The sequence below is a fragment of the Schizosaccharomyces japonicus genome (assembly GCF_000149845.2).
Source record: "Schizosaccharomyces japonicus yFS275 unplaced genomic scaffold supercont5.3, whole genome shotgun sequence".
NCBI lineage: Eukaryota > Fungi > Ascomycota > Schizosaccharomycetes > Schizosaccharomycetales > Schizosaccharomycetaceae > Schizosaccharomyces > Schizosaccharomyces japonicus.
The window spans coordinates 157,276-184,254 of NW_011627862.1; the positions used below are offsets into that span (position 1 = coordinate 157,276).

The 26,979-nt window shown below is 44.4% G+C and overlaps 11 protein-coding genes across 11 annotated transcripts; 7 read left to right on the forward strand and 4 right to left on the reverse strand.

Annotated features, from left to right (window-relative positions):
• Positions 1–1,279: 1,279 nt before the first annotated feature.
• SJAG_04772 (translation initiation factor eIF4A) lies at positions 1,280–2,843 on the reverse strand. Its single transcript, XM_002175817.2, has one exon. The coding sequence runs from the start codon at positions 2,606–2,608 to the stop codon at positions 1,430–1,432; it is 1,179 nt and encodes a 392-aa protein (XP_002175853.1). The 5' UTR covers positions 2,609–2,843; the 3' UTR covers positions 1,280–1,429.
• On the reverse strand, positions 2,814–7,740 carry SJAG_04771 (Rho1 guanine nucleotide exchange factor 2). The gene is made up of 2 exons (XM_002175816.2): positions 5,715–7,740; positions 2,814–5,671 (listed from the first exon to the last, which is right to left on the reverse strand). Exons 1-2 carry the CDS (start codon positions 7,089–7,091, stop codon positions 3,593–3,595), a joined length of 3,456 nt encoding a protein of 1,151 aa, XP_002175852.1. The 5' UTR covers positions 7,092–7,740; the 3' UTR covers positions 2,814–3,592.
• A 129-nt stretch (positions 7,741–7,869) lies between these two features.
• On the forward strand, positions 7,870–9,417 carry SJAG_04770 (alpha-1,6-mannosyltransferase Och1). Its single transcript, XM_002175815.2, has one exon. It carries the CDS (start codon positions 8,025–8,027, stop codon positions 9,216–9,218), a length of 1,194 nt encoding a protein of 397 aa, XP_002175851.1. The 5' UTR covers positions 7,870–8,024; the 3' UTR covers positions 9,219–9,417.
• On the forward strand, positions 9,351–11,298 carry SJAG_04769 (hypothetical protein). Its single transcript, XM_002175814.2, has one exon. The coding sequence runs from the start codon at positions 9,719–9,721 to the stop codon at positions 11,141–11,143; it is 1,425 nt and encodes a 474-aa protein (XP_002175850.1). The 5' UTR covers positions 9,351–9,718; the 3' UTR covers positions 11,144–11,298.
• Positions 11,299–11,528: 230 nt separating this feature from the next.
• Positions 11,529–14,565, forward strand: SJAG_04768 (hypothetical protein). The gene is made up of 5 exons (XM_002175813.2): positions 11,529–11,745; positions 11,905–11,959; positions 12,048–13,554; positions 13,594–13,927; positions 13,977–14,565. The coding sequence occupies exons 1-5, from the start codon at positions 11,616–11,618 to the stop codon at positions 14,171–14,173; spliced, it is 2,223 nt and encodes a 740-aa protein (XP_002175849.1). The 5' UTR covers positions 11,529–11,615; the 3' UTR covers positions 14,174–14,565.
• A 107-nt stretch (positions 14,566–14,672) lies between these two features.
• Positions 14,673–15,788, forward strand: SJAG_04767 (rRNA processing protein Rrp17). Its single transcript, XM_002175812.2, has 3 exons — positions 14,673–14,951; positions 15,003–15,108; positions 15,167–15,788. Exons 1-3 carry the CDS (start codon positions 14,848–14,850, stop codon positions 15,503–15,505), a joined length of 549 nt encoding a protein of 182 aa, XP_002175848.1. The 5' UTR covers positions 14,673–14,847; the 3' UTR covers positions 15,506–15,788.
• Positions 15,789–15,816: 28 nt separating this feature from the next.
• Positions 15,817–18,067, forward strand: SJAG_04766 (RNA polymerase I upstream activation factor complex subunit Rrn5). The gene has a single exon (XM_002175811.2). It carries the CDS (start codon positions 15,936–15,938, stop codon positions 17,739–17,741), a length of 1,806 nt encoding a protein of 601 aa, XP_002175847.1. The 5' UTR covers positions 15,817–15,935; the 3' UTR covers positions 17,742–18,067.
• A 494-nt stretch (positions 18,068–18,561) lies between these two features.
• SJAG_04765 (rho-type GTPase activating protein Rga3) lies at positions 18,562–22,980 on the forward strand. Its single transcript, XM_002175810.2, has one exon. It carries the CDS (start codon positions 18,833–18,835, stop codon positions 22,103–22,105), a length of 3,273 nt encoding a protein of 1,090 aa, XP_002175846.2. The 5' UTR covers positions 18,562–18,832; the 3' UTR covers positions 22,106–22,980.
• SJAG_04764 (hypothetical protein) lies at positions 22,774–23,615 on the reverse strand. The gene has a single exon (XM_002175809.2). It carries the CDS (start codon positions 23,429–23,431, stop codon positions 22,970–22,972), a length of 462 nt encoding a protein of 153 aa, XP_002175845.1. The 5' UTR covers positions 23,432–23,615; the 3' UTR covers positions 22,774–22,969.
• On the reverse strand, positions 23,552–26,887 carry SJAG_04763 (peroxin-3 peroxisome import protein). Its single transcript, XM_002175807.2, has 2 exons — positions 26,109–26,887; positions 23,552–26,062 (listed from the first exon to the last, which is right to left on the reverse strand). Exons 1-2 carry the CDS (start codon positions 26,264–26,266, stop codon positions 25,144–25,146), a joined length of 1,077 nt encoding a protein of 358 aa, XP_002175843.1. The 5' UTR covers positions 26,267–26,887; the 3' UTR covers positions 23,552–25,143.
• Positions 23,656–26,352, forward strand: SJAG_05338 (urease accessory protein UreF). Its single transcript, XM_002175808.2, has one exon. The coding sequence runs from the start codon at positions 24,387–24,389 to the stop codon at positions 25,089–25,091; it is 705 nt and encodes a 234-aa protein (XP_002175844.1). The 5' UTR covers positions 23,656–24,386; the 3' UTR covers positions 25,092–26,352.
• Positions 26,888–26,979: the final 92 nt, after the last annotated feature.

Below are 26,979 nucleotides of genomic sequence, written 5' to 3' on the forward strand. Positions count from 1 at the left end.
AGTCAAGACATTTGTCTTTCTTTCACTGACTATGTGATATGAAACGGTCCTAACCTGCTACTCGACTTTTGTCAGGACTTTTATCTTGGATGCTGGTGAGAGTATTCTTGCTGACACATTTTTTAAAAAGATTCTTATCACCCTCGTCTACAATCAGAATTGTATTGGTATGGGCAGTTATCTTTAGGTGTGTGTCTTAGGGTTTAGTCTTATGTATAAAGGTGATATTAATTTCACATTAGGTGAGATGCTCTGTAAATGTGATTAGTACTGGTTGCATCAAAATAAGCTAAAGAAACGTAGAGTACTCACGAACCATGAGCATGTTTGTAATTGCATAAGCAACTTTTGATTTTACTGTTTAACTTTAGCGCATAAGTCGGCCGACGGTAAGCGAGTCGGCATTTTTGCTCAAACGATTCTGGTTGCGATGGTAGAACGAGTAGCATGGAAACTGTGGTACAGTTGTGATGGTTAATGCAAAAGAGTCAAACATTTGAAAAACTGAAATGGGATAAGGGCGGCTGTTACAATTAATTGATCAGCCGTATATGTCACACAGTTTTGTCTCATTTGTTAACCTTCAAATGGCTATAGTCGATCTCTGTCGATGATTGTTTTCCGTCAGTAAACCTCATCGCAACTCAGAACCCATTTTGAACTTTTTTATTTTTGCTTCTCCAGGATGAATAATTAATTAAAAACAAATAGTCTGTAATGAAATTACGATTATTTAAAGTAGTATGATAATTGTGGAACGAATTGGTTTTGAACAAGGAAGACTTACATGAGAATAATATTAACAAACGAAACAAAACGAAACTGTGTGTTGCGTTCCCATCAAAAATGGGGAAGAATAACGAGTCGCTTTGTTTGAACAAGGAATTTATTCTCTTGTTTTTTTATTTCTACTTTTTTTTTTTTTTTTTATTATTGCGGATTAAATTCGGTTCAAAGCTTGCATATAAATCAATTTTAAAGATTTCCACATTCGTATAATGGTAATGCAGAATGATTGAATTATGTTCAACGAGAATAAGATATTGTCGTGGTACTACAAGAGCGAAATGAAATACAAAACAAGCAAGGCTTAACAGGGAAGTTGATTCAAGTGCTGCTTCACACTAAAGGAAGCTCGAATTATGGTAAACAACTTTCATAATAACAAGACGCATACAAAACTGCCTTTAATAGTTCCTCATCCGCGTTTGTTACTACTCCCGAAATCTCCCACAAAGCAGACAACGGAAACAAACCGCTGCCGATACGAACAACCAAAGCTACACTTTCGACTGGAACTCATCAACGCAAACTCACTCATCCAATTTCTCCATCTCCTCTCAAAACCCACCTTTTTTCTGTTTCACCTGCGCTCCGCGCTCGTATTATTCCAGCTCGCTATGCTCGCTGTGATTTTATTCTAAGACCCTTAGATCAAGTCAGCAATGTTCATAGGCATCTCTTCAATGTGAGTGTTGTAGAATTGCTCAATCTCACGCATCATACGGACGTCCTCGCTCGTAACAAAGTTGATGGAAACACCCTTACGACCGAAACGACCACCACGACCGATACGGTGAATGTAGTTCTCTCTGTTAGCGGGCAAGTCGTAGTTGATGACCAAGGAGACTTGTTGAACATCGATACCACGGGCCAAAAGATCAGTGGTAATCAAAATACGGGAAGAACCGGTACGGAACTCGTGCATCAAAATGTCACGTTGAGCTTGGTCCATGTCACCGTGCATGGAGGAGACAGTGAAGTCACGCTCAGTAAGTTGCTCAGTAAGCCAGTCGACCTTTCTACGGGTGTTGCAGAAGATGACAGCTTGAGTGACAGTGATGGTCTCGTAGAGATCGCACAAGGTGTCAAGCTTCCACTCCTCCTTCTCGACAGCAACGTAGAATTGCTTAATACCCTCCAAGGTAAGCTCATCCTTCTTCACCAAAATACGGACGGGGTCACGCATGAACTTGGTGGTAACCTCAAGAACGTCTTGGGGCATGGTGGCAGACAACAAGACAACTTGGGAAGTGGGAGGCAAGAGTTGGAAGATGTCGTAGATTTGGTCCTTGAAACCGCGAGAAAGCATCTCATCAGCCTCATCAAGGACGAACATCTTAACAGCATCAGTGGGAAGGGCACGACGCTGGATCATGTCGTGGACACGACCAGGAGTACCAACAACAACGTGGACACCAGCCTGGAGGGCAGCCATATCCTCACGAACAAGAGTACCACCAATACAGGCATGGCACTCAACGTTCATAAGGTCGCCCAAGGCAACAACAACCTTCTGGATTTGTTGAGCCAACTCACGAGTAGGGGCCAAGATCAAAGCTTGGCATTGCTTCAAGCTGGTATCAATCTTCTGCAAAACAGAGATAGAGAAGGTAGCGGTCTTACCAGTACCAGATTGGGCTTGGGCCAAGACATCACGGTCACCCAAAATGGGGACAATGGCTCTTTGTTGAATAGCCGAAGGACGCTCAAAACCGTAGGCGTAAATACCACGGAGCAACTCGGGCTTCAAGCCCATGTCATCGAAGCTGTCGACAACTTCATCGTAGTTGGTCTCGATAACAGAATCCTCCAGTTGGTCAACCATTTCCGCAACTTTTTGTTTCGGTGTTGTGTGTAGAGGGGAGAGGGAGGGAGTTGGTTTTACTGCAAAATAATGCTCCAACAACAGTCACGTAAGGTTGTGTTCGTGGCGATCTGCGCTTAAATACAGTGAAATTACTGTGGCAAATGTATACTTAAAGGCTGTGTATAAACATTTTCATTATGCGTACCTTTAATTGCAGCGGTGCCCAGGGTGGATAACGAGACCAGCGGCGTCAAGTGCGGCGACAAGCAGTACCGCTAACTGATAGTGGGATAGCGGGGGTTTTGGGGGCAAAGTGGAGAAGTGGAGGGAATGGAGATTGCTAAATTGGGCCTACGCAGAGTAACATTATTACATACGCTGGAGAGATGGAATGCAGGATAGTGGGGGTCTTATTTGGGATCGAAGGAATTCCAAAAAACAGCAGCAGGAGCCGGCGAATGCGGTGAAGCGCTGCCGTTTGCACAAGACGTACCATCCGTTCTTGACAGAACATTCTCTACCATTACAGTTGAATTCTTCCGCCGGAGACAAAATTTGATGCTAGACTTATGCGTCTGATATGCGCTCCTTATGGATATGTACATTAAACAATAAGACATAGCGATGTCATGGACAACAGGACAAAAGAGGGTACACATCGTGTAAACGTATGGGATTGTGTGCCAGAGCCGCGATTAAGCGTGCTTAAACGATAGTAATTATGCACATAGTCAGACGGGAGAAGGGGAATGGACACATAGGGATGAGAGGGACAAGAGCAATGGGGAAACATGTTCACAATAAAACACCCACTGCAATTGAAGGCGATAAACACTATTTTCCGTAGTAAGCGAGTGACAAATAGGATGAGTAGAAACGAAGGAGAATGGCAAAAATCAGTTAGGCAGGTACACAAGCACATCTTAACACGTTGAGTCCGTGCGGTGCTTGATGTGCAGCATGCTGAATGTCCTTTTAGATTAAAACGAGCCTACAGGGATGTCACTGCTTGTTTGCTTGCGACTGTTTCGTCGATGGTCGAGAGCCGGCGACATTTTCAAGAGTCAACGAACAAATGACACTATCATCCTCAGGCTCATGTAGCGACTTGCCTTCTGTTACATAAAGAATCTCACCTCCTTCACTGATGAGACCGCGACCGTCTGTGAGCAAGTGAATATTGTTGCCCGGTATCACTTGCACCAACTCGGCCGTTTCGGCATGACGAACCTCAATAAAGGTAGGTTCAAAGGCAATCACGTACGGGTAAACGAGAGCGAATTTCTCTGGACATCCCTTCCACGTCACAAACCAATTTTGTCGAGTTTTCCAGCCATTGCTGTTCACGAAGAATGCGCATTCAGTGTAGCACAACAAAAACTCACCATGAAGTCGGAAAACAGAGATGGGCCGTACATTCTCCTTTTCCATGAAACGGAAAGACGTGTCAGCAGGGTTAAGCAGTGACTGAAAGACAGCGGATTTTGGACTAACAACGTCGAAACCTTTGGGTGTACCCACACACAACGCGCTCTTCATGAAATGAACTGAGAGTGCTTCTAACGGCATATGAAGTTCAGTAAATATCTTTAATGTTCCCTGGTTACCACCAGCTTTTTTCGAGGATTGCATCTTCTTCGACTGCTCAACCTCGAAAATCTTGAGCGAAGTATTCAACACGGTCGACTTCGCAACACACACAAGAATTTTCTGAAGACAGAAACCTGTCTTGAAAAAGCTGACCTTGTTCGTGATGCGCTGAACATGTCGTGTAGCTGCATGCGGCTCAAGACCAATGACATCAAGTGATGCTTGGTACAGAGATTTTTCAGCGAGAATGAGAAGAATATTATACTCCTCAATCACATCCACCTGCGATACCGAACTCAACGAAATGCACAGCGCCGGATCAGATCGAGTATTCTCGCCTGGCCGGCGATTCGCGATAAAAAGACCCGCATTAGTGCCAAACAGGGTTTTGCGACCACCATCGTAGGTAATGGCACAGTTCACCTTGTTGCCGCCAATAAACATATCTTGGTAAACAACCACAGAGTGGAAAACAAACTTCTTTGAACGAATCAGCTCTTGCTGCCTCTCAATATGCTGCTTCCATTGATCACGAGTGATGAGTGTGCTCGAACATAAAACAATCTCGAACCCATCGCGGCCCATAAGTAATAACTTCAGTGCAAAAGTCTTTGGCAAAACAAGATTTGTTTTAGAGGCAGACATAGGATTCGCCAAGATGCCGGATGATGGTCGACGAGTCATTGACTTGCCAGGAACGTAATCCTCATACACAGAAACAATCAACAGCTCTAACGGAATCGGCCGTTGGAAAATTTTATACTTTTCACGCTTCGAGTTATATTTCAATTTAGTGAGAAGCAATGCGTGATCGAGAAGGAAAACATGCAGCTCGTTTCCAGGATCATTATAACTAGATCCACTCGTTTTTCTTCTCAACGTTCCTTTAAAGATTAATTTTCGAGCAGGATCCATTAATTGCAGTTCGGTTTTCTCTGAAGCTTTCGTTAACAGCTGCTGATCCAATTGCATTAAAGCAAATCTGTTTTCAGCCTTTCCAGTTTCATGATTGAGTTTCGTAAGAAACTCCCGAATCATTTCGATGACTCTTGGTAAGAGCTCTTTATCAGGATTGTCATCCTTGGTGTACTTCAGTACGTTTTCAAGGAGCAAAGGATATCGAGCTAACCTGGTAGTCGGTTTCGTTAAATATCCATTGAGTTCTAATTTTCTTGATTCTCTTAAACGTTCTACCTCGTGAACGTATTGAGAAAATGCTGTATTAATGCTTTTTTCACGTTCATATTCGTATTTTCCAAAAAGTTGATTAGCGCCGTATCGAATGAATGGTTCAAACTTCGGGACATATTCGACAAAGACTTCTCCAATACTGTACACAACTGGATTAAGTGTTTGTAAGCGCGTCAGCGCATCAGCAAGACGAGAATTTATAGCATGTACGTGCATGATATTGTAAAAAATTGACCGGACAACCTTCTCGCGCCGGCTTTCAGGAATGATGAGAGATGAACGAAGAGGCTTAATCCAAAACTAATTCAGTGTTAGTAAAATGATGAACAAAATAAAAACTTACGTCTCGGAGATATTCCAAATCACGGACAAAGTCTCGTTCAGTGTAGATGACTTCAAAAAGCACTTCTTGTCGCTTCCATTCACGTTGATCAAGTTGATCAACGATATGCCTGGGTACAGTATTAACCCAGAGTCTGTCTTCCTGTTCTTGCTCGTCTTGAAGTCTTGAGGCGCCTCCGCTAAGAATTGGTTGCACTTTCATATTTAGTCGTGCTTGCTGTTCAAGACGACGAGAACACGAAACCGAATAGCAGAGGTGATTCCGAGAACATGTCGGCGAGTAACACTCAGTCAACAGTGTAAAAACACCGTGAGGAAGGTCATCCTCCGCATCATTACGATGAGTAACAGGAGGGGACGGCGGCGTACCCCCAAATGTTTGAAGACCAAAATCTGACAACACGCCCTCATATGTTTCTGTTTGCTCGGGGTAACGCCGCGTTGAATGATACGTCTCTATAGGCGAGAATAGCGAGATGGCGGAGAGGGGAGCTGTGGAAACGTTGCGGTTAAACTGATAAACTTCTTTCGCAGAGTCGCGAAGTCTATGAGAATAAGTGACATCGTGAAAGAACTTCTGAGAGTCCAACGCACGGCCTAGCAGCAAGGCCAATGTTCTGTCGCTAGTACGAGCGATACGTAATAGTATTTCGACAGCCTCAGCACCAGTGAATGCATCCTTGTATAGCAAACTATCCTTTACTCGGTCGCCCAATGCTACACGTCGTCGAAATTCCTGAGCGACTTGTGACAGAAAGGCAGGCCTAATAGGAGACTTCTTGGAACGGGTAGCGACCGAAGTTGTACTAAGGTTTGTGCTTGAGGAATGATGATGATGGCCGTAAATAGAGGCGGATCCGGGAAGCGGAGCAGATAAGGGAGCTGCCTGTGAAGCTCGACTTGACACAGACGGGGAAAGAATGCGAAGAGTACCATGATAGCCATGACCGTGTTTATCGTTCACTGACTCAAACACGTAATCGCTGCTCCGGCCGCGCTCAATAGGCGGCATTGATTCTTGATATGAGGTTTTTGTTTTTCGTAATGTTCCTCTGGTGGACGCAGCGTCGGACACGCTCTCGCTGTCCGTCGAGTCGCTATTATGTTCGTCAAAGCTACGCTGCTGACGCCGATGCTCCTTTCGACTACCGGGCAAGTAAAGATCAAAGCTGGTGGAAGGGCGCTGGGGCATGGTATTACCCTGACTATGATGACGATGCGAATGAGATGTTGAGGAGAATAGTGAATTCTTGAATGACAGTTTATGGCCCACGCTTCCAAAAGCAGAGAAAAAACGAAGGCCCCCGCCCTTGGAGGATGCGTCAGGACGCCGGCTCGTCAGAGCATTTTGGGGGTATGCACAATCCTCTTTCACCATGGCTGGAAATTTGTAGAGCACTGTTCAACAGGCTGGATGGGAAACTTGAGACTATAAAAAGAGTGTTTGGGGTGATTTCGGCAGAACAATGAACACCGATTCAGAGACAGATGATGTACCTAGTTTCAGCTGTTACAGTTCAAGGAATGTCCGATAAATAAGTGAGGTAGGTATATACAAATAACAATAACGATAACAAGCCTTCTAGTGTCGCTTGTAAAAGAGAGAAATAAAGTAAGTAACGATACACAGAGAAGACGTACTCAAGTGCTTCAGTTCCTCAACCGAGTTCCAGGTGTGTAACAGCCTGTTTCACCTAGCAAATGAATTTTCCTTTTTATCTCGTAACAAACAGAGAGTATACGACAAAAACAATCTTAAAGCACCACTGATTGTGTGTCTTGTCGGTACACATGCATAGATGGTCTGTTGGGTAAGAAATAACCGTGTACGCGAAAAAGAGGCTCTTTCGTTGTAACTTGCCCGAGACTCAGGACCTTTCAGCAGAGGCGGCGAAGACGGGCGAGCTTTAAAAACAAGCTCTTGCTACTACGAAAACCTGCTCTAAAAAGAAAACAGGTTTTGAGCAAATTCCACAAAAAGTGAGCCTGCTTACAACAATTGATGGTATTGGGAGCGGGTCTGTTGCTTACCTGTCGTAGTAACACAAAATAAGCTAAGGACTGGATTGTGGGGTAATGAGAAAATTCCGACGTCATCATGACACACGAAGACCGCCTGGCGCATGCAGCCTCAATACACGGTCTTCGAAAAGCCGAACGACTCCTACCGTCCGCCATTCACTTCTACTAAAAAGTGAATACGCTGCTTACCGCGTTCTTTCGTGAAATTTGACGACTGCAGAGTTAGATTTTTGAAGGAGATCGACGGTTTTGGTAAGACAGCTTTTTTTCCGCGACAAAATACGGAAAAATGATAAAAAGAGGGCGCTATGGGCTACTACTAGTAGTTGCGATCATTCTATATGTTAGCTTCTCATCCATCAGTGATTTTGATGGACTGAATGAGCCACCGGCAGAGAAGAATTATGCTGATAGTATTGAACGCGATCAATTGAAACAGTCTCGCGTCGTTCAAGCTACTGCTACGTCAACTTCTGAGACAAGCGCTTCGGCTACGCCTACAGCTTCTTATTTTACCCCAGAGAAGAACAATGGGCCTGATGAAACGGACGATGCTGCTGTTGACGAAAACGATACCGAGGGAGGATACAAGTATGATGAAACTTCCCCGGAGATGTTCAACTATGTGAAGGATGATGTTATTGCAGAATTGCGTCAAATGTTGCCTTCTCTGAAGAAAAACAAGCAGGCTATTATTCCAAAAACCATTTGGCAAACCCTCAAAAGTTTTGACTCGGAAGGCTATCTTGGTTATATCAATTTGTGGACCAAGGCTAATCCAGGTTATGTGCATGCTGTTCTTACGGACGACGATGCCGAGGAGTTTTTGAGAGAACACTTTGGGGACGAATCAAAGTCTCGGCTCATGGAGTACTTTTTCAAGCTTCCGGAGCCTGTAATGAAGGCCGACTTCTTTCGGTACCTCTCCTTGTTGGCTGAAGGCGGTTATTATACGGATATTGACACGTCGCCCATTAAGCCCATTGATAAGTGGGTGCCGGCTAAATTCAAGGATTCGGACATTGGCATGATTGTGGGCATTGAAGCCGATCCTGATCGTCCAGACTGGAACGACTATTACGCCAGACGAGTACAGTTCTGCCAGTGGACGATTGCCGCTGTTCCCAACCATCCTATCCTTTGGGACATGGCTCAACGAATCACGAAGGAGACGATTAAGCGTGCTGAAACCAATAAACTTGACACTCGTTATGGAAACGTAATGGAGTGGACGGGTCCTGGTGTGTGGACGGATGCAGTTATGGACTATCTCGACTGGAACTACGGACCCTTCTCGTGGAAGAATGTTACAAACCTTCAGGAACCCATGCTGGTGGGAGACGTCCTGGTATTGCCCATCACCGCATTTAGTCCCGGTGTTGGCCATATGAACAGCAAGAGTTTTGATCATCCGTCGGCTCTTGTTCGTCACCATTTCTCTGGGTCCTGGAAGGCTACGACTCATGAAAACAAAGGCCATTAATGTGGAACTGGATAGTACGGAAGCAGGAAACGATCATTATTTTATAATCAGTTCTGATTATTTGTCACTCTTTCTACCAAAATCGCATGTTTCTGTTTTTCGACCGCTAATTGATGCATTCTTTTTCATTTTTGGGGTTCAAATATTGCATATTCAGTGTCAACAAAATTGTTCTAAATTACTACACACGCATACATATACATACACACATAATCTAATTGTTTCATTCTTTCGAAGAACTGGTTGCGAAAAAAAAAATATGTTTTTTTTTTGGAGCTGAATTCAGTTATTAGTAATTGACGGGTTCTTTGTCTAGTTGACAAAGCCAAAAAATAGATCTGAGATGAGCTCCTGTAGTATAGCGCGTTTCAACCAGAGCTCTCTTCCGTTTATATCACCCTAATTTTGTGTGTGCTTCTTATTTATCGTGGATAATTTGCTTTATTGTTTGCGTTTTACTGTAAAACAAAACCAACGAGATATACGAATTCACGGATCCCATGGTATTTACAGAAAAGCAATACATACTACAACAGAACAAGCATTTGGGTCTGACTCTCAATTGGAGCGTCCCTGCGTCAGCAATTCTGCTACAACCAATATTAAGAAAGCCGCATACTATCGAAAGTGAGGTTGACGACCAAGAAAATGAACTTAGAAAGGGACATGTAATTACTCCGTTATCTTCAAAGGTGCTGGTTCATAAGGAAAATGATTTGCTATCTCCTATATTTACTAATCTTACCAACCAAACAATCAATGATTCCAATCCTAAGAATATGAAATGGTGCAGACGCAAACGTGAAAATACGCCAACAAAGGCATTTTCCAAACGGCCGAAGACTTGTTTGCCTGTACCGAAACAGAGCAATACGAAAGGTGATGATGAAGGAACTGCATTAGAGACTCACATACGGCCCCGTTCTCAGGACAAATCTGTGCTCTTATACATCCAAGAATTGGAGCATGAATTGGCTGAGAAAACGAAGCAATTGTACATTGCATCCCAACAGTTGGCTTGCGAAAAGAATGTAATTCATAAAATGTACGAGTCCTTTTCATGTTTGAAAACTTCCCTTGATGAGGTCGTTCATGATTACAGTTTGAAGAGAGGCTCAAGAATATATGCTACCGGGATAGGCACGTTAGATACAACGACTTCATGGAGGGGGAAATGCATAAAAGACGATGGAACTCGTGGACAGGTTCCTCAAGCATGTGGCACTCCTTCACTAGGAATCATTATTTATTTTCTTAAAGCGCACCTATTGTCTGACCGCTTACTATTAAACAGTTCATATAATTCATGGCCTGTATTTCATCCGGTTCTGTTGGCCTATGTTGATACGATAATGCTAAGGATAATTCTGCGGCACTCCTGTAACACACTGTATTTTCAACCCTCCATTCTGAGAATAAAGGCAGACATGTTTAATGTTGTTGTCATCCCCGGTCCTCTGCTAAAACTTCTGCTCGTTTCATTCAAAACATCCACTTCACCATTTTTAATGATTGAATCACGGCCGTCTTACTCTTCTTCCCCTCAAAGTTCTCATAACGGCCATGCATTGGTAGTACGAAAGGAATTGTTTTCAAAAACGCACCTTTGTTCCATACTTAAATTCCAACTGGACATGGTCAAGCAACAATTAATGTACCTGAAACAAGACCAACGAAACTGGGACATATCCATTCAAACCAACCTACGTAGTTTAAAAACTAGACTCGGTTCCTTACAAACGAATGACGCTTTATGCTCTACGAAACCTACTGCAACAGCACAGCAAGAAAATGATCGGACAACGTTTAAAACCCATTCGCGAACTGCAAGTGGAATTAAATCTCGAGGCACTCTTCAGCGCCATCTTAACACATTGAGTCGAACTCTTCAACGGCGGACAATTCGTCTACAACAACGAAAATGATCCAAGCAGCTACAGCGACGAAACCGCATTATTATTTAATTTATTTTCAAAGAGTGTAATCTATTTATGTTGTGTGTTTCTCAGCATACGTTTATTTAATGTATTTATTTTGTTTTCCTTGAGCAATGCTAGTTCTACAGAAATAAATAGTCAATCTGGAACCAATGTTATTCATCGCCTTTTATAAAAAACCGTATTCAATTTTATTGGGAATGGACATGTGATAAGGCTTCTCATGATATTGCAAATAAAGAAAATCAATAAAAAAAAATACAAAAAATTCAAGAAAAAAATAAAAAATTCATAACAGAACAGAACAGAATCAACAAGGCAGGAAATATAACGAGAGCGGGCAGGCATGCTCAAACTGTCCTCAGTGCCAATATTCCGTACACGACGAATTGGACGAGTTGCATTAATTGCCCACTCCACCGTGCACACCATATCACCGCAAAACAGCCTTGGCACTCTAATGCCGCCTGAACTTGACTTGGAATCGCTTAGAAAGGCTGCTCTACAGTCAAAAAAAAAGCACAATGATGAATCGGAGAAAGAAGACGGTGAAATAAGTGAAGAAGAGGTGAAATCCGTTACGACTGTTGGTAAGTCCACATTTTAGTAACTAAACCGTTACATTACAGGAACTTTGATTGTCTTCTCTCAAAGATACTCAAAATGAATCAATTTATATCGGTTTACGAAAAACAATCTACTTTTCCTAAACTCATCATTTTTTGCGGTTCATTTATTAACCCTGTTAGAGGAACCACCCGAAAAATCGCCTTCTGAGGAAGAAGAAATCTCCACTGTGAATGCGTAAGTCATTAGTCACATTGATCAAGCCCTATGAATTTGGCTTCCTCATTTACATTCTTGTCTTGCTCTTCATTTAACACTTAAACAGACAACAACCGCAACAGCAGCAACAACAACCTGTATTTCCATCTCCACCGTTCCCCTTTCCTTTTCCAGCTCCGTTTTTGTTTCCTCCTGGTTTCATGTTTGACCCTAACAGAATGCCTTTCTTTCCTCCTATCCCCCCTATGGGTGCTGCCCCTCCTTCCCTTGTTCCTACGCTCGTTAATTCTATGAATTCGTTCTCACAACCTCCGCCTAATCTTCCTAAGCATCCACGAGGTGCGCGGCCGATGAAACGAGTTGCCTCCCGTCAACACGTATCGCAGTCCAGTTCCTCAAGCGTCAACTCTGCTTCCTCCAAAAGCTCTGCGTTTAGTCATGACAGTTCTGATGAACGCGAACATGAACGTACTCAAAGCACTTTAACTTCGATACAGACCAACACTGATCTTGCCAAGGAGTGTTCGAATTACGAGGAAGCAAAGTCTGCAACTCAAGACATAGTTGATGCAGGTATTGGCTTTCAAGAGTTTTTAAAAGAAGGGATCCATCCTATCGCAGTACGACATCTTTTCTCCCAACTAGGCATCAACATTCCCGTTTCTGAGAACGAAAAGAATGAAGAAAAAGTGCTGGAGGAGCCCCATCAACCAGCATCCACTGCTACGCATACCTCTGTTTCGACTCCTTCAGTGTCCGCTCCCACTACCGCTACTATTTCGTCTTCTTCGTCCACTTCCTCATCCGTCTCGTTCACGGCGGACAATGCGGCCCCATCCCCCAAAAGACGGCGCACTGTTTCACCTACTCCACCGCTCACACGCCGAAAACCATTTGGAAGAGGTGTTGGTACGGTTATTATTGAACTTGATTCCGATAGTAGTGATGATGAATCTACCGGAGTGCCTCCTACGCCCTCTACTGTCACTTCTTCTCAAATTTCAAAGTCTAGCACTGGCCCTAAGTCGGCCACACTGAACATCCTTCGTAAGAAGGAAGAGGAGATTAAGCGGATGACTTTGCTGATCATGAAGCTAGAGGCGTCGAAGAAGACTAAACTTGGTAAGAAAAAAACACCTCCTCCATTGGCGGCGACACCAACAATAGCGATTACTGAAACCTCAAACGCCAAACCTTTAGAATCGGAATCATTGGAAGAAACTGAAAGCATAGCATCTGTGTCGGTGCCCACCCCGGTTGATGCTGAACCAGATTCGTCGGTGGAGCCTATGACCGCTCCTTGGACTCGTGAAACATTCTCCGATGAATCTACTGTTGAACCTTCGGAATCTGCTTCGACCTCGGAAAAATCAGAATCTCCTGTCGTGGTCGAGAAAGATGAACTGGAACTTGCCAAAGAAGAGTTGTCAGAACTAGAGAGGGATCATGAACGGTTAAATGGCGATATAGTTCATTTGAACATAACTCTTGAAAAGACGCGGATAGAGCTAAAACAGAACGCGGCTAAGCAAGCTGCTCTTTTGCGGCGTATTACAGAGTTGTCTTCAGAAAGACTAAGAGCACAACAGCAAGAACAACTTAAGTCACAGCAGGTACGTAATTGGTTCTAAAAGACACTCACTTACCCTTAGTCGAAGAAAAAGGAGGCTCCGATAGATACGAATACCCAAAGCGTTGCGCCTACTCCTGAGACGCAACCCTCAAATACCGTACAAGATGCGACCACACACGATGCAGCGGCTCTTTCTTCCAGTAAACCTCCAGTTTATATAACGCCGTTTACGATGTTAAAGTGCTTCCGGTTTCATCCTCAATATGCACAGGTGGTGAAGGGTGGAATACGTTCTTTGACGTACAGCAACAAAATTGATCCATTAAAGCCTCTGTGTAAATATGAAACATCCGGTGGCATTTGCAACGATGAGTCCTGCGGCGACGCCCACTTTGCGGATCTTGGAATGACGGGTTCTGTCCTATAAATATATGTTCTGTGAGCTCATACTAACCAAATTAGACGAAGAAATCCTGAAGGATCTCGAGAAGTGTGAAGAGCTTATTCTTCCCGACAAACTGGCCTCATATCGTGAGGAAATGTCTGCCATTGTCAACAAGGAGCAGAAGATAAATGACGCAGCCACAAGCAGTGACGTTCTTAATTCTGTCAGCAATAAGCTCGCTGCTACATACCAGAAATGGGTGCGGCCCATTTGAAGAACTTAACCATCGTATGTGTTGAAAGTGTACGCCAGAATTGAATCGGTTCTGGGGAGTCTAATTGATTAAAGCTAGCTATTCTCATGCTCCTAAGCACGACTTAGCTGCTTTTAGCCTCTTAATGTCGTATTTACTGACAGTTTGCGTGATTACTTAGAGGCCGCTTATTACTCTTTTTGTTTCATTCTATTGTATCCGTTCGTGATATGTGAAAAGGAAGTTGGCCGATAAAAAGAAAAAGAGCGGAGACGAATTTTCGTCCACACGGACCGGTTTGCTCTATTGTTTAACAGCTGCAATAAGAGTTAGCTAGAGCCGTTTGTTTTAGTATAGTTTCAGTGGGGTTTTCATTACTTGACTATAAACGTATTTTTAGATGAGATTCGATAGACTTAATATGGTTCTTAAATACAAAAACTATTTAGGATTAACAGATGGTAAGGTCTTGTGGAGCATGTAAAACAGAGCTTTTAAACTTAGCTCTCTAATGGACGATTTTTACTGAAAAGTCACTTTCACTCTTACTGGGTGCACTGGAGTTTTTGAGCCCACATAGCAGCACAACTGTCCCAGAACAAAAATCAATTTTGGTCAGTAAGAAATAAATTTTCTGTCAGCAGGATACCGTTCTTTCGTACCGATAGGGTAGAATATCTTGGTTTTCCTTCAAAATGGATAATTCCTCTCTTCTGACGAGAGGTTACTCGATCTATAAAAAAAAACGCGGAAAGAAACAAGTTGAAGAAGAAATTGTTTTCGATAAGGAGAAAAGAAAGTACGGTGTAACGAGAATCGTTCTTGGTCACATTTATTAACGTCTGCCTAGGGAATTTCTGACGGGCTTTCATAAACGAAAACTCGAGCGTAAAAAGCGTGCTCAAGAGCAATTGAAAAAGCAAGAACGAGAACAGAAGATTGCTTTAAGAAAAGCGGTATGGACAGACGCGTTTTCTCCGTACTTGTTGATTTCTGAAACTAATATTGCTGCAGATGCGTGATGAGCGAAAACAGAAACTCCAAGAAAAAATGGAGCTTACACAGTCGTTGTACAGTGAAATGAACAACGATATTGGCAGTGACGATGGAGAAGAAAAGACACAAACCGAAAAACTGAACGAGGAGCGCGAATATGAGAACGACGAAAAGCGTGTCACGGTGACGATTCAAGAAGGCATCTCCAGCGAGGATGAAGCATTACCAAAGGATGGCTATGCTACCCCTCGTGTTTCTCCCCCTCCTGATGTACCCATTCGTCCTCACAAGCCCAAGGTTCGTCCTCCCAAAAAGAAAAAGACAAAGTTTCGCTACAAAAACACACTGGAGCTGTAATCTATCATCAATACCTACATAATCTTGGAATAACTGAAAGAACAACTTGGTGTGAATTGCTTGTATCTGTGTTTTGAAATATTTATTCAAAGTTGTAGATTTACCTAGACCAACCATTTCGGAAGAAATGAATAGAATTTTTTGCATGAAAGGGGAGGGAGCAAATTGTCTGTTGGCGGATCTAAAAATTGCTTCTGATCATTCTCAAATACAAACAAACTGTTCATTACTACGTTTTCAGTAATTTCACGCATCCATCACATATTTGTTTACTTTCGCGTAGCGGTTTTCATTTAATAAAGTTTGTAGCTCGCGAACGCGTGCTACACCAGCATCTAATTTTGAGCGCGACCTTAAAATAAAAGTTGCCAACTCCCATACCTGGCCTGAGGACTTCGTTGCAAATGCATGCCCGTATACTGCGAGGAAGATGCAACAATCCTTAACAAAGTTGCATGAGCAGTTAAGCAAACGTTCCAGTGTCCAAGGTCAAGAGCAAATTGGGTTCAAACATATTTTAGAGCATTTTGCCGCGAAACAATATTTACGGCTTTTTCGTGACTTCAAGGGTGATTTTCACGGCACTAACAGGTCCAGAGAACCTCTGTTTAGTGGGTCGACGCTTTCTTCGTCTTACGTACATGGAACGCGCTGGACTGTTCACGAGAAACGAATTTTCTTTCAATCTCTAGCCCGTCATGGACGTCGCAAATGTGCAGCCATAGCAGCCGACATTCGCACGAAGACAGAAGCTCAGGTGTACAATTATATTTCTCTTTTGGAGACGCAATTGCGCTACGTCAAAAAACGTTGGCCGAAAAGAAAGCAGTTGAAGGTACTCGTCCAGTTTCAAGACATTCCGGCAGCCATGGAAATGAGCGATGAATGGGTTGAATGGGAGGAACTTCAATCGCAGGACTTCATTCAGAAAACGAATGTTCGTGAGGAAAAGACGTGGAAACGTACTTGTCGAAAATCGAATACATGCCCGTCATTGTCCGTCTTTCAATCGATGCCAGCAGAGAAACGGGATGCGTGCATGGAATCACAACCCATGTGGGATTTATTCGACATGAACTACCTGCTCGAGTGCTCGGGATTGTTTTACATACGAAGTGAGGATGCTGACATGCGAACGGATTTTTTGTGCGACATTTATGACTTGGTAAAACAGAAAACAAAGGAGCTTGTAACACGGTCTCTCGAGCTCGCCGACTTGCGGTTAAGCAGCACAGAATCGTCTTCCTGCTACCGGCGGAGTGCGATCGTTAAGCCAAACGATGTTGTGTTAGCGGTGAAGCTCGGTGAGTTTCACCAGCACGACATCAGAGACTTTTGGGTGACACTGCCACAACGATTAGGCTTGGAAGTGACCAAACGGAACCGTTTTTTGGGGGACACGGAGTATGCTGGCACAGCTCTCAACCGCAAGCGTTATGCCGAACCCAATTGTCGTCTTCGTGTAAAGCGTCGATGCACCATGAGAGGCGATAACGCATCGATGGATGCTTTGGAATGTCGTATCGAGAAGCATCAGCCGTTTGCGGAGCAAGAAAATGGTGCTGAAAGCGATTCTGACAGTGGACATGCAACTTTACAAAGTTTATCCGACTCCGAAGTTGAGTCCTATCTGTCGCACGAAACGAACGCCGATATTGTTCGGCCGCTTCAACAAGGCGCCACTTCGAATGAGTTGGAGAGCCCACAGGCAGACTCCGTGATGGCGCCAGAGAATGCTGAAGATGAGTCGTCTAAACTCTTGTATGCCGTGCGTGAAGACGACTCGCTTGACGATGGTGACGAGTCGATTGACGCGATTGATCAGCGCAACAGCAAGCTGTACGAGTCGGAACTTTGGGAGTTTGTGTGCGGTAAACGGTCTCTCATCCCCAACCCTATTTACCAGCGGCGCAGAATGCTTACTTTTGGTGCTGACCAGAAGGCCATCGATCACAATGTCGAGCGCATGTTTTCACCGTGGCCGACTCAGTCACGTAAAGAAAAAGGCGCATCTGTTTCGGTATTTTCTGCCTCCATGTTGAAAGAAGCTTCTACCCCGTCCATCAATCCTCTGTCCGCCGCAGCATCCGCTCAACAGTCCACCGACAAAGAAGGCCTTGCCAATTCCAGCATGGACGTCGACACACTTTGTTGTTTTCCAGTGTCTGAGTGGGAGCAACAGACGGCCTACTGTGGGCGGACCTTTCTTCAGGATGTGCTACCCTTTCCATTCTAAACAGTATGGAGAAAGACGTTTGTTAATATTCGACGCATGTTCTTTGCGATCCGTCAATGTCGTTCCGACCATGCCGTTCCGGCCATGCTTTTTATTCATCCCAACCCTCCGGTCACCTTCGTTTCCTATTATGTTTGCAGCACAAAAAAAACATGTCCGTGCATGCATTCTCCCTCCGTTCTCCTCTTCCTTCCCGCCCTCTTTTTGTCATCGTCCTCTGTACCGCTTTCGTGTCACTCCTCAGTTATTTTTGAATTTTTTTTGGGTATAAACATAGATCCTATGAAAGCAATGATTGCATTTATTGCTATATAAAAGTTGTGATTCTACGGGGACACGCAATGGACCAGTAAGTCAGGTACTGTCAGCACTGTCAGCACTGTCAGCACTGTCAACACCGTCGGCACCGTCGGGCACTGTCGCTCTTCGTTGCCACGTTTGCACTATGTCTTGCACTACTACGTCAACAGCCACGATCCTATACTGCTACTGCTGCTTCTGTAAGCGAACTTAACCTTACGTCTTGTGTCCGCCATACACACGTTTAGGTCTTCTCGGCAACCCCACTCGCCGCTCTCCCCGCATTCTCCGAGGCAGACCCCGCCGGGGTATTTCCCCTTCCTACCAACCCACACTATTTTCGCTTCGTATGATCTACCTCGGTTACCAAACCTCCGGATCCGGCTGCAAGTCTAAATCCTCGTTACGATTGACCTCGGTGATTCCGATTCGATTACCTGTGTCGCATCTCCTGTTTTAACTAACCTAAATCGCACTGCGATTCTCTAAAACTCGCTAAACACTCTGCTTACGTAGGATCTACCTGGGCCCTAAACGATGCAATACCGCTAACTCGCGAATTCCAGTAACCCACCATCTACCATCGCCCAAACCGCATCAAATACTGTGAAAGCTTATTTTTCGCTTTCTGAGCCGTTTCCTGTTTACTAACGTCTTTTACGACTAGTTGAACGTGCCATTTCCGGGAGGAACTGTGGTGAAACGCATTCGGCGACGTTTTTGACGAATTCAGCGAATTTTTGAAAGTTACCGTGGCTCTAGTTCATGTCATACGCGTTTAGAATAGCGACATGCGGTTATTGAGAAAAAGCATGTCAATTTCGGCACCAGCAGAACGAGAAGTTCCTGTGTGTCATCGATGCTATTTGGCTTTTGATCCTAAAACTACACCTATATCGTTTGGAAACCATTTGTGGCACAAACAATGCTTCAGCTGTACAAAATGCGGCCAGCTCCTGGAACAAAGCAACATGATGCTGGTGCAGACGTCGGACGGACGACCAGTTTGTGAGGATTGTGCTCATTATTGCAGTGTTTGCTACAAAAAGATCAACGACTTTGCTGTGATGTCTGGTTTTGACTCGTTCCACAGCGATTGCTTCCGTTGCAAGGTGTGTCATCGAAAACTGGAGGACAGCTCGTTCAAACGGTACATCCGGGATGTCTATTGTCTGGACTGCTTCGGTTCACTTGAGAAACTGAACCGTGACGCAACAGTGTCCTCGAACAGCGGGTCTCAAAGAAGTGTTGAGTCGGGCAGCATGCAGCAACAGCCCATGCCGGAACAGAAACAGCAACAACGGCTGCCACCGCCGCTGCCGCCAAAACAACCGCAGAAGCAATCGCAGTCCAAGCAGCAACAGCACCAAAAGCAACCTCAGAAACAGGCACAGCCACAGGTTCAGCAGCATCAGCAGCCATTACAAAAACAAACACAGCAGCAGCAAACGCAGCCGCCGCCTGTTTTCTCGCAACAACGACTGCCGCCGCAACAGCAACCACCGCCCAGCATGCCATTGCTGGATTCTGCTCCTGTCGCTTCTAGCAGCAACAACAGCACCCCTCTGTCTTTGCAAACTGCTCCTCTTTTTCCACCTTCCACCGTTTCCAACATCCCCAAGCCTGCGTCCGTTCACTCCAATGCATCATCTTCCAACCAATCTTCTAGTCTTCGTCAGCATGGTTCGCGTTCTCCGGCCTCGTCCCGCGACTCGCATTCTTGGCGCCAATCTCCAACACGTCGTCAATCGCCAACTCGACGTCCTCACATTTCTTCTCCCACAGCGTTTCGCCAATTGCCTGGTTTTGATGCGAATGGAAATGCTACTGGTGCTACCGACGTACAATCCTCGCTTTCCTTGCACTCTACCACAACAAAAAGTTCTCACCATACGCTCAATGCGACGAATTCTCTGCCTAGCACGGTTGGTCGCAGAGAGCATGCAAGTGGTGAAGAGATAAACAAGGCAAACAACCGTATCACCGTCGCTGTTGACTTAGCCGCCATTGATACAGAGGCTGATGCCTTTCCTTCGCCTCAGGTTATGGAGCATGATGATCTGCAGGATTTTGCGGTTTCCTTTAATCCTGTACCTGGTGCGACGACTATCAACAACCGGCAAGCCGGTGTCCCCGAAGAGGCCACTACTGCTGCGTTCAGATCAGTTCCCACCTCTCCCAAAAACAAAAACCGTGCGCTAGTGCAACCTTCAACCCCCTCCAAAACGGACTTATTTACACCGAAACATACTACTCATCTTTCATCTCCTCCCGTTACCGCTCACCGCAAGTCTTCGTCTACGGCATCTATTGTCGTTGACGTAGAGCATCTTGCGTTGAAGCAGCGGGATGGAGACATAACGGCGAAGCCCTTTGAGACTGAGAGTACCGGTGAAACTCGTAGCCTTAGCCCGACCACTCTCAGTGTTCCCGAACGAGACAGTGGTTTTCATCATCGTCGACTGTCTTTGGCGAATGCGATGGACAACCTTCATCTGGATCCGTACCATTTGACCATGGAAAGTCATCAAGCTGACATAAGTTCTTTGCACAAGCGTCTCGACGACATTGCTACTTTTTTGACTCAGGTTACCAACAAATTGCGCGGAGGCGAAAAAGACGCACACGAGGAAAAGGCTTTACGAAAAGCGAAGCAAAATGTCGTGCAGTGTTTTTTCATCTACGAAGCTGCAGCGAGTGACCCCATGCGCAAGGATGAAGAGTACAAAAAACTTACTATGGCTGTAAATGCTTACCTCGAAATGATTCGCAACACTTATGGACAGGAAATCGCCAACCTGCATTCCAAGAGAAATGAGCTTTTACAGGACTACGAAAACATCCAGAAAATGGTCGCTCAGGCTGTCGAGGCAGCCGTGCACTTGAACACGAAGAATGTTGAGTTGGCTGATCTGAACAACGACTTGGTTCGCCAAATACAATACCGTTCCAGTGTAGCTGATGCAAGCGAGCTTTTGCAAACAGTTCGTCCTACATTCTCGAATGGAGGTTTGACAAAGGATTCTGACAGTGACCATTACACCCGTGGTCTCCGGCACGAGAACGTGTCGCCAAACTCAAGCTTGATTACACCGACTCGCGGAGAAATGAAGACTATTCGAAAGCTTGGCATGAAAATTAGTTCCTCGACTAAATCGTCGCTGCGCAAGGGCCAACAGAAATTTGGTCACACAAAGTCCAAGTCTACTGACTCTCAGGTCAGTATTATGGAGGAGCAGACTTGTTCGCATACATTCCAGGCGAATACCTTCTTCAAGCCTGCTCGTTGCGTTTATTGCTGGGAAACTCTTTGGGGTGCCGAGCTTCGGTGCACACAATGTTCATCGGCCATTCATTCAAAATGCTTCAAGCGCTTTCAGGCTGAGCGCGTTTACGCTGCCAACGAAAGAGAGCAAGCTCAAAATTCTCACCAACGTAATAATATGTCCCAGGGACAATCGTTGGATACGTCTGTGCACTCGTTATTTGGACGAAGCCTTATTCACCAAACATCTTTGGAAGGTGGAACTATTCCTAAGATCATTGCACTTTGCGTCCGTTGTATTGATATGTATGGTATGGATTGTGAAGGTATCTATCGTAAGTCTGGCGGTGCCTCGCAAGTTCGAATGCTCATGGATGCATTTGAAACAAACAATATTAATATGGAGCTTCTGTCTGAAGACTTGGCTGCCTGCGGTTCAGTGCTTAAAGCCTATCTTCGGAAGCTACCTGTCCCAGTCATTCCGAACCCATGGTACACGCGGATCATCAACATTAATCGTCGTGCTCCGGAGGATGATGTTATTCAAGCTCACCGCCTTCTTTTACTCGAGCTTCCAGCTGCACATTTTTGCTCTTTGCGTTTGTTGGTCCAACACTTGGCACGTATTGTTGAGCATTCTAAGACAAATCTGATGAATGACAAAAACGTGGCCACCGTTTTTTCTCCTACGATCATGCGAGATGACAATGGTCAGCTCGAAATTGAAAACATGGAGAAGAAGAATAACTGCATGCGTTTCATGATTTTGAATTGGCGTGCTCTCTTCTCTTCGGCCTAAGGGATATGTTTTCAGTTTTCTACAGCGCACATCACAGGCGTCTGCGGTCTGGCTAATCATCTGGTTTGTCTGGGGTTGACCATTCGAAACACGCATACACACTACATATATTTTCTCCTTCCCCTCCCTCCCTCTTACACACACATACGCATGCATTCTCTTTAACTTATTTTTAAATATGACGCAGCACCGCCGGCCGGCTCTCTGCATTCAAACGGTTTGCTCCACGAATTTGAGAAATTCGCAAGGTGCGAAAGCGTGCCGCCACTGTGGCAGTCAGTCATTCCCTCGTTCTTGCGTCCTTCCCCTCGTTTAGTGCGTTGACGAAAGAGAATCATTCGTCGTGAACGGATGGTATGAATTTGAGGCCTCTTCTTTTTATTTTACTTTTTTTTGGTTCTATGAATGCAGGAATTCCACATTCTTTAACGGTCAGATTTCCTCTACAAGAATATATTACTGCTATTATTATTGCTTGCTACCACGACACCACCGTCTGTCTAATACACATAATTCAGTGGTAGAGAGGCCCACTCATGCAACCGATATTAACAACACATACACACGTACGCATGAAACACCGTACACATCTTCTACCGCCCTACCCGACGAATTGTCTTTCTCTCTTTATCAACAGCTTGTGCGCCCTCTTTTGCAAAACACGCTAATGGGATATATGCCAATTGTAATTCTTGTTTCGTAATATAATCATATCCTACATCGCAGCACCAAGCACAGCGGCAGACGATGTTTGCTGCACAACGCCTGTGCTCTCTGCGCTTAGTTTCGCAAGCTGCACGTTTATTTAGCTCTCATAGCTTCCAATACATGCAAACATTGATTCATAAACTCAGGTCTTCGTCATTAAATAGTACCTCCAAGCAAAGTCATGTCGCGTTGGAAATAGTCAAGGTCATCATCATTATCGACTTCCTCAGGGACGTCGTTCTTCGCTTTCCCCTTGGTTTCTTGCCGACCGTTACTAGTTTTGTCGGTCTTCTTTTGCTGCTGTTCATCAATGACATCCGTCTGCTTATTTGTAGCATTGTCACCGTGATACAGCTTACCGAATACACTCCGAAGGGCGCCAACGGATGTAAGCGAAACCTTTCCGGAAGGCTGTTGTTTTTGACCAAGTCCGGGAAGTTCGTTCTTGCCCGCTCCAGACTTAACTGCAGTTTCGGGTGAATAACCTTCCTCTTCTGTAATAGGACCTGCTTCCGGATACTCATTCATGTACTCGGTAAATGAATGAGGCGACGTAATCGTCGACTCTTCAGAGTCGTCGCGGCGATGTTGAACAGTCTTACTAGTGCGAATTCTCATAGTGGACGGTGTAGAGTATATGTAATTTGCTGGTCTGAACTTTCGAGTTCGAGTACGTTCGTTTTGATCTCTGACTTTTTCGACGTCAGTCAATTGATAAATGAGAGGCAACGAGGGACAACTCACTGATCCAATAAGAATGATGGAATGAATTGCGTAATGGGTAGTGTACAATATGTTGGGTTACAGTCAGATTTTCACTTTTATATATATACCATTAGAGCCATAGATACGTCACCAAACTCGTATGGAATTCCTTAAAAGTGTCGAGTGGGAAACGCCACGTAACGTTCCTTCATTCTGTCATCATGGTTACACTCGAAGACGTATTCAGAGACACAGAGATGAGCATGTCCGTCCGTGAGGGAATGAACATGCGGGTTGTATCGGGCAACCGCTCCGAAGGGAAGATGAAAGCGTGGATATTTGGATAACAGTTATATCGGAAAAGATGTCGCTTTTATTCAGTAGGCCATGCAGGTGCTGATCAATGCGCCATAACACGATGTCAGATGTCACAATTCAATTCTGTTCACTTGTCATCCGGTGGCACTAGCCTCAAATTATGACTTGATGTCATCTTCTCCACATTTTCCCCACATCGCCAGACCGAGAGTATCACCGAATTTGAGTAAGCCCGCATACCCCGCACGGAGAAAACTCACCACCAAAAATACACCACCAAGAAACCGACCAACGGTGAACAGGCCAAATTGAGAAGTCTGGGCTTCCAAGTTGGTGGAGGTGAGAAACGTTTGTAAGAGACAAGTTGTGATATAGAAGATCGATTCGTGAAATTAGAAGGTGCTTGTGTGGTTTCTGTTGTTTAACGCAGAGAAATAGAGGAAACCCGCGGAAAAAACCACTAATACCTGCATTATTCTCTCGATACGAGTGTTCGTACAGTTCTTTATTCGTTTGTTCCTGTTTTAGAAGTTTTAGAGTTTTTTGCAGCATGCCCATTAATTCGGAAGAACACATGTCTTTCATTTTAACGGACGCAGCATTCCCGTTGTCGTCGTTTTCTTTCTCCTATGGTTTGGAATCGTATCTATCCCACCAGCCAAAACGGAACAGGGAAGCCGTCTTCACGTTTTTATGCCAGTCCTTAGCTTCCCTTGTTCACACAAACATGCCTTCAGTAAAAGCTGGTTGGACGAGTCCGACATCTTATGAGGAAATTGATGATTTTTTCGAAAGCACACAAACGTGTGTAATTAGCCAACGCACTTCCGTCACCCAGGGAAAAGCGTTACTGGGCATTTGGACGAAATCTCTGGCTTTCATGCATAAGGATACGGAAGTCGCCAAAGTACTCTCCGAGTATGTGGAAATGTGTCATGAAGGAAAGGTGCAGGGTCACTTCCCTGTGGTCTGGGGGGTGACGTGTCGAGCACTTGGATTGTCTCTCGAACGATGCTGTTACCTGTTTTTGCTGGGACACGTCAAGTCGATTTGTTCGGCTGCCGTGCGGATGGATGTGCTGAGCTCGTTCCAGTTCGTCACAGCTCTTATGCATGCACAAACACAAGCGCTTCTCAAAACTGCTGTACAGCAGTCGCTTGAACTAGAGCTTGAGGACACTGCTCAAACATGGGCTCCTTTGGACTTGTGGCAAGGTCGTCACAGTCTGCTGTACAGTAGAATTTTCAACAGTTAGGCTTTTCTTATTTTCTCCCTTCCTTTCATTTTATGTAATCACTTTTTTAAGCTTATAGTACACTGTCTTCATCATCGTCATAATTTGTATACAGGACAGCGGCGAGTTTTGCCCGCTCAGACATGCATGCGAGACGCTGCACAAATTCCTTCACGCTCGTTTCATCAAAATCACGAAAAACCTTTGTGGTGGCTGCAAGTGTTTTGGCGAGACGCTGGCCCTCTTTAGGAATGCTCAATTGTTCGAGGAAAATTGGAATGAGTTGGTTGAAACAGTGACTCATGCAAACTTCTAATTCGGCAAGTTCCCAAACATCTTCAAACTCATCCATGCATGCTACTAATGATCCTGTGAGTACAACATCCGCTTGTACATCTGCAAAAAAGAGCTTGCGCAACTCGTGAAAAGAAAGTCTAGTAGCCTCAATCCAGTTCTGGAATGCCGTTTGTAGAAGAGAGGCTATGTGTTGTTTGGTAACGATGTCTGTCGGGTGAGTGGACTCGAAGGAAGTCTTTACACATTCTATCGCGTGTTGCATGTCTCCAGGAAAAGTCTCATCCAGCACGGTAAGCAAGTAGCCGATGAAGAGTTTTTCATTTTCATCATGGAAGGACGAATTGCTAGTTGATTCATCGACACCAAATGGAGCAAGCGGCTTCTGGCTTTCCATCTCCAGCAACGTTAGTTGCTGCTTTTTTCTAGCAAGAATGCTGAAGGCAATGGTATTAATCAAGAATGTCCGAACCAGTATTCCAAACTGACAGAGGACCCGCGCAAGACACGTAACCTTCAGTTCATTCCAAAGTTCAATTTTATCCTCAGCTGAACCTTTCTGCAATTTATTTTGACGCAAACGTTGGATAGCATCCTCTGTTGAGAAACCTTCAAGCAATTGCTGACACTGCGTTTCTAACATGACGGCCGTACTAGCATCAGCATCACTCAGCATTTGCTCAAAGAAGCGTAAGTTTCTGTAGCTTTATTAGATTGGAATTCTTATGCATAGAAGCAACATACTGGGCTTGAAACTGCTGTTGGACAGAGTACCCTGTCCAAGCAAGACGGAAACTCTCGGCAAAGTTCTTCAGAGAGAGCGTTGGAATAGTCGCAAAAAGAGAAGTGTTTCCCACGAAACTCAATGCAGACAACGTTTTTTCTTTCACAATTGATAGCATTACGTTTTGTCGAAGGTAAAGAAAAATAGCTTTAAAGCCTTATAAAAGGAGAAGATAGTCTAAAAGAACCAATTTTAACCGGTAGAAAACCAAAACAATGCAGAGTATCAGTTGTGTTGAGAATTTCCTCGTTGTTTTCCGTATTCGTCTTCAATGTCGTTGGTGTGGAAGCATCAAAAAGGAAAAAGAGAATAATGAGAACATAGCTCGAGAGGATGAAAGGTGTTTGCCGGAAACGATGAAGATGAATGAGAAGGAGAGTGTGTCGTTCGTTGTGAAAACATGTTTCAATAGGCTAACGGGTTAGTTGTGTGTACTGGGGGAACATACATCAATAAAAAAAGAGTAGGAACACGGGTTTCTTGCTTTGTTGGAGCAAAGTACTCCTGGTTGAGTGTAGGAGCACTTTTATGTTCAATTGCTTTTCCCCAGTTTGTTGCTGTATCTAGTCGAAAGTTACAGGCTTGATCAGTGAGATATTGTTACCAATAACTGTCAGTATCAATTCATTAATTTGCAACATAGACAGGGTCTCATAACGCTCATAAACTGCATATTAAGTTTCCACGTTCCTCGTTCTAATTTAGTTTTAAAACATTCTTTCAAAACGCCCTCACAAAAATCTTTAAATGGGCACATATAACAGACCCAATGTAACAAACAACACACCACATACGTCGTTCACTCTTTGCATCCTTCTATATTACTTTTTC